The following is a 5468-nucleotide window of genomic DNA, read 5'->3' on the forward strand; positions in this document are numbered from 1 at the left end:
GGGGGGGGGGTGGGGGGGGGGTGGGAATAGCCAGGTGTGGTGTATTCCAGAGGCTGAGGTGGGAGGATCACTTAAACCCAGGAGGTCAATATGGCTGTGAGTCACCACTGTATTCCATCCTGGGTTACAGAGTGAGACCCTGACTCAGACAGAAAATTCAAATCTGTTACTCCTTTAGCTCACACATCTTGGGATCTTTTTCGTGATTGTCTTGTGTATGTGCACAACTATTTGCTGTCTTATACCTCTGGAATTCTCTCTTGAGGGTACTAATCCTCGGTGTACTTACATGGTCATTTCTTGTGTGTGAGAGCTCTTAGTGGGAACATTTTTGCAGTGATGTCTGTTTTTAAGTGTGTCAGTGACTGAAGTGGATCTTGTGAGCAAGGGTTCTTGAGTTAGAGAATGTTTGAATATTTACTGTTACAGAGTTGGCGTCTAATTGGGAGGATAGTTGCTGCTGTGTCCCAGTAGCAAAGAGATGAGTTAATTATAAGAACTTTTGGCTCTTTCTGCCAGATTAGTTTGGAAATATTTCCCTGGGGTTGTAGGACACTAACCCTCAGAAATGTATAATGGTACCTCATTGATGGGAGTGGGTTTCAGTTCAGTGCCTGTGTAGTGTGTTCTTTACATACTCTAATACTTTGCAGCTTTTAGTTTATAAGCCTAAGGATTTGAGGCCCTACAAATTTATTTCAGCCTTCCTTGGTATATATAAAACAAAGAACAGACTACAATCTTATCTAAGGCTTGATCTGTTAGCTTTCTTAAATCCAATTATTTGTTCTGGGACTGTTGTCTAGCCTACAGGGATGCATGCCTGCGTTCTACCTCTTTCATTGACTTTCATATCTTTACTTTTTCTCATGTCCATTAAAATGTTGTGTTGGTTAGTTTGTATGACTATTCTGTTTTGAATGGCATCTTATGTACTCACTTTCTGTTACTGGTAAAGTGTGAACAATATTTTTGTTGTTCTTTTATACAGTGTGGCGTGATCAGCCCCAGATTTGATGTGCAACTTAAAGATCTAGAAAAGTGGCAGAATAATCTGCTTCCATCCCGCCAGTTTGGGTGAGTTGATTTTCTGCAGTTAAGAGAAGTTGATGTTAAGAATTACTCTGATGCAGATTGTCTTTGAGTTGTGGTGGTTTTTTCTTTTTAAATCAGTGGTAATTGTCTATTCTCAACCAACTTGACCTAAGAATAGCTGATGTGTTTGCCACATTTCGCTGCAGGTTCTGAAGTACTGAGAGCTTATGTGGATAGAACAGCAGAATTGTGTCCACTTTCAGGTCTGCTCTTTTGGCTCACTACAGTTAGTTCATATTGTGTGTGTCTTTGTGATCCCAGACTCATGACCAAATCACTTCAGAACCCTGGGCCTTTAGGGAGACTCAGTTTGCTAATCTTCTTTGTCTCCCCCCGCTCCCCTTTTTTTTTTTTGAGTTGGGATGTCTCACTCTGTTGCCCATGCTGGAGTGCAATGGCATGATCTCAGCTCACCTCAGCCTCCTTCTCCTGGGGTCAGGCCTTCCACGACAGCCTCTCACATAGCTGGAACTACAGGCATATGTCACGATGCCCAGCTAATGTTTTGATTTTTTTCGTAGAGACCAGTTCCCACTATATTGCAAATTATCACCTGATTTACTTTTGGTAAAGTACTTTAGAATATGACACAGTAAATGCTGGTCCATAGTTGAGAACTTATACCCCCCCTTATGTGTTTGGTGACATGGTTGAATATATTATTCTTTGTGTTTACTGTATATTATACAACGTAATATGAGAAACATTTGTTTGTAATTAGGATACTTATTTTTAAGTCTCAGTTGACATCTCTTTATGCTTGTTTCCTTAATCCTCCTAGTAACCTGTGAGGTAGCCTGACATTGTGTATATGATTGTCTCTGCACAATAACTTACCTAGTATACATATAGTAGGTGGCAGAAACAATTCGGACTCAAGTTCATCTGAATACTTTAATGCTTCAAACTCTGTGTCCTTAACTGAGAGCAGAAAGTAACATTTTGAAGTTGAAGGAATTCCCAGCCTTTGTTTTCTTTTCTTGAGTCCGAGTCTCACTGTTGCCCAGGCAGGAGTGCTCATGGCCACTGCAACTTCGATCTGCTGGGCTTAGGTATTCCCTGCACCTCAGCCTTCCAAGTAGCTGGAACCACAGGTGTTTGCCACCATGCCTGGCTAATTTTTTTTTTTTTTTTTTTTTTTAATGTTGCCGGAGCTGGTCTTGAACACCTGGACTCAGGCAATTTTCTCACCTCCCAAAGTGCTGGAATTACAGGTGTGAGCCACTGTGCCTGGCACTCTTTGTTTTCAATTGAGCTTGTTTCCCAGTGTTACAGAGACCAGGTTGTGTGATGTGTAGCTGGGGTCTCTGGGTTTGGGTCTTTGGTTCCAGGAGCCGTGCTCATGTGCTGCCAGCCCAGATAGTCCCCAGCTCACATGGGCAATATCAGTTCCTGCGTGCCTTTCAGGAAGGTGTATTGAACCACTGGTGTTGGTGTTTTTTCTTCTTCAGAAAGTATGTTGAACAGTTCAACTCACCAGCATTTTTTTTCCCCATTCCATAGTTTCATTGTACTGACAACCTCAGCTGGCATCATGGACCACGAAGAAGCAAGAAGGAAACACACAGGAGGGAAAATCCTGGGATTCTTTTTCTAGGGATGTAATGCATATGTACAAATAAAAAGCCTCAGTGGACTCTGGTGCTTCCACTCGGTCGTGTTGCGCCTTCACAGCAGTACATACAATAGTATCTGCGGCGGTGTGCGGTTGTCGCCATCCTTGGTGAATGCTGTTCTCTGAAGTGAAGAAGACAGCCTTGTGATGTCACACTGGCATTCTCATGGCTTACCAGAGGATGATGGGTCTAGTCCTGGGGGACTGAATATGACTTGCGTCCAGAGGATTAAAAAACATTCACCCTGCTCTACACCAAAACCAGCTTTTTTTTTGGGAGACAGGGCTGTGCTTTGTTGCAATCATAGCTCACTGCAGCCTCAAACTCCTCCTGAGTTCAAGCGATCCTCCTGCCTCACCCACCTGAGTGGCTGGGACTAGGGGTATACACAACCATGCCCAACTGATTTTTTTTGTATATATGATGTTGCCCAAGTTCTTCTGGGTTCAAGTAATTCTCCCATCTCAGTCTGTCAAAGACATAGCACCTGGCCCATTTTAGTTACATTTCAGTGTTTTCTGTTTTCAGTGAGTTTATTTTGCCTGGCTGTGATCATTCTGTAGGTGGCATTTTAGATTCTGCTTAATCACTGGCCATTAGAATAAACACTTGGAGAAGAGGGTCAAGTGCTTGCTGACATGATGGGAACTGTTCGCTGAGGGGATGGAGTGTGCTGACCTGGAGCTTGGACATGTCCTCAGTCTGCTCTGCCTGTAGCTAGCCTGGTGATGTGTAAGAAGGGAGAGAACCCTCTTGACTGGGGCATGGGTCAGCTTCCTAAATGGAAGGCCTCCTGTAAGATGTGGAAAATAGGCATGCCAGAAACTCCCTAGAGATGAGGTGGATAATGGCTCCCATCTGTTAGGAGAAAGGCGTTGGGAGTCATTCTGGTTTGGGGCCAGTGATATTTGGGAACCTGAGAGTAATTAATGTGGGTTTGGGGATCCAACACCAGAAATGTCTGCTCTTCTACTCAGTTTCCTTATCTGTAATGGGAATACTGCGGAGGGAAAAATGATGTAAAGTGCACTTACTAAGCACATTACAGTTGAAGTAAGAATCTAAGCAAATCTTCAAAGAACTGATGCTTGTAATGCCAGGGTCAAGCTCTAGGGTGACAGGACCACGTTTGTTTAATGTTGGTCTGCAGCGCCTGGCACCAAGGGATGCCTCTATAAAGACGTGTTGATTGACTCAGTTTCTGGCACTGACTTCAATAGGAGCAAAAGTGGCTCCTTTTGTCATTACCAATTTTTGAGGCTCCTATGTCCTTTGAAGTCAGGAGTGGAAAAGAAAATCTGAGTAGGGAAAAAGCGTGTGGTGCTAACTGGCCTTACTGTGATCCTGTAAGTAGGTTTAACTTGACATGGGGCTGGTTGGTGTGGGACTAGGTCCCAGTTTTGAGGTTTCTGCTGGCAGAATGATGGCTCAGAGACAAGCACTCACACCATTGGGTGAGCCCAGCCTCCCTTCCCAGGGTGCTGCTCCCCTGGCCAGAGACCTAGGATGTCAGGCCCTCCAGGCCACTTGGAGTCATTGCATTAAAAGGGGTCTCAGTACCTCCCCTGTTCACCTGATTGGTGGCAAGGATACAAACATACCATCTACATTTAGCATGCCTGTGGTGGTTTCTGGAGGGATGTTCCATAGATCCTTTGACAGGCTCAAAGGAGGTCATGCGAGTGACCAAGGAACCACTGCCAAGGATGCCCTCCATGTGTCCTGCCTTACCCGGCGAGGAGCACCAGGGGAAAGCCCACTCAGGTCTCTGGGTAAGACCAGCATGTGAGGGGAACTTTTCTCCTGCCCCTGGCCTGGGAAAAGGCCGGCTCTGAGAGCCCGAAACTATCTCCCTTGGCTCTGATCTGTTTGCCGAGACTCTTGGCAACCCTGAATCCTCATTGACCCCATACATGCTCCACCTTTGAGCCTTTGTTCATGATTCACCCTGCCTGGAATACCTTTTCCTCTTCCTCAGAGATGTCCCCAAAAGCCAGCTTACGTGTTACATTCACCACAAATCTTACCTTCCTTCAAAAGGAATCTGCATTGTTAGACTTCTAAAAATATGCCTAGCGCAGCCTGTAATCCCAGCACTGGGAGGTCAAGGCGAGAGGATTGTTTGAGCCCACGGGTTCAAGACCCACCTGGGCAACTTGGTGAGAATTTGTCTCTAAATAAAAAATTAGCGCCGGGCTCGGTGGCTCAGCCTGTAATCCCACGCCTCTGGGAGGCTGAGGTGAGTGGATTGCCTGAGCCCGTGGGTTCGAGACCCGCCTGGGCAGCGAGACCTCATCTCTACAATAAATAAAAAAAAATCAGCTGGGCGTGGTTGTGCATGCCTGTAATTCTGGCTACTCGGAAGGCTGAGGCGGAAGGATCGCCGGAGCCCAGCGGTTCGAGGCTGTGGTGGCCTGGAGTGGCCACTGCGCTCCAGTCTGGGCGACCAAGTGAGACTCCGACTCAAAAAAAAAAAAAAAAAAAAATTAGCCTGGTGTGGTAGTGTGCGCCTGTAGTTCTGGCTACTTGGAAAGGCTGAGGGGGAAGGATAAGGATTACAGGAGCCTAGCAGGTTGAGGCTGCAGTGCCACTGCCCTGCAGCCTGGGTGACAGAGTGAGACTCCAACTCAAAAAAAAAAAAAAAAAAAAAAAAAAGTGGATGCCTTAGCAAGGCTAATAGTTTCAAGTGCTTGTGAAATGTTTACTATATGCCAGGCATGGAGCTAAGAGCATTACATATCATCTCATTTAATTCTA

At 45.5% G+C, this 5468-nt stretch overlaps 1 protein-coding gene across 5 annotated transcripts in view; it reads left to right on the forward strand.

Moving 5' to 3' along the window:
- LOC103251525 (40S ribosomal protein S15a) overlaps window positions 1-2744 on the forward strand; it is a 6841-nt gene extending 4097 nt beyond the window's left edge. For 2 of the 5 annotated variants that reach the window (XM_021708594.1, XM_021708593.1), the window contains exons 4-5: window positions 992-1077; window positions 2599-2742. In XM_021708594.1, the coding sequence (XP_021564269.1) occupies window positions 992-1077; window positions 2599-2692 (180 nt within the window). In that variant the 3' untranslated portion in view covers window positions 2693-2742. Of the gene's footprint in view, window positions 1-991; window positions 1078-1241; window positions 1299-2598 lie in introns of all 5 variants that reach the window. The other 3 variants (XR_002481479.1, XM_008050118.2, XM_021708592.1) reach the window with 3 other exon arrangements.
- The last annotated feature ends 2724 nt before the right edge of the window (window positions 2745-5468 follow it).

Source organism: Carlito syrichta, unplaced genomic scaffold (assembly GCF_000164805.1).
Source record: "Carlito syrichta isolate Samal-C Ts95f unplaced genomic scaffold, Tarsius_syrichta-2.0.1 Scaffold142996, whole genome shotgun sequence".
NCBI classification, from domain to species: Eukaryota; Metazoa; Chordata; class Mammalia; order Primates; family Tarsiidae; genus Carlito; species Carlito syrichta.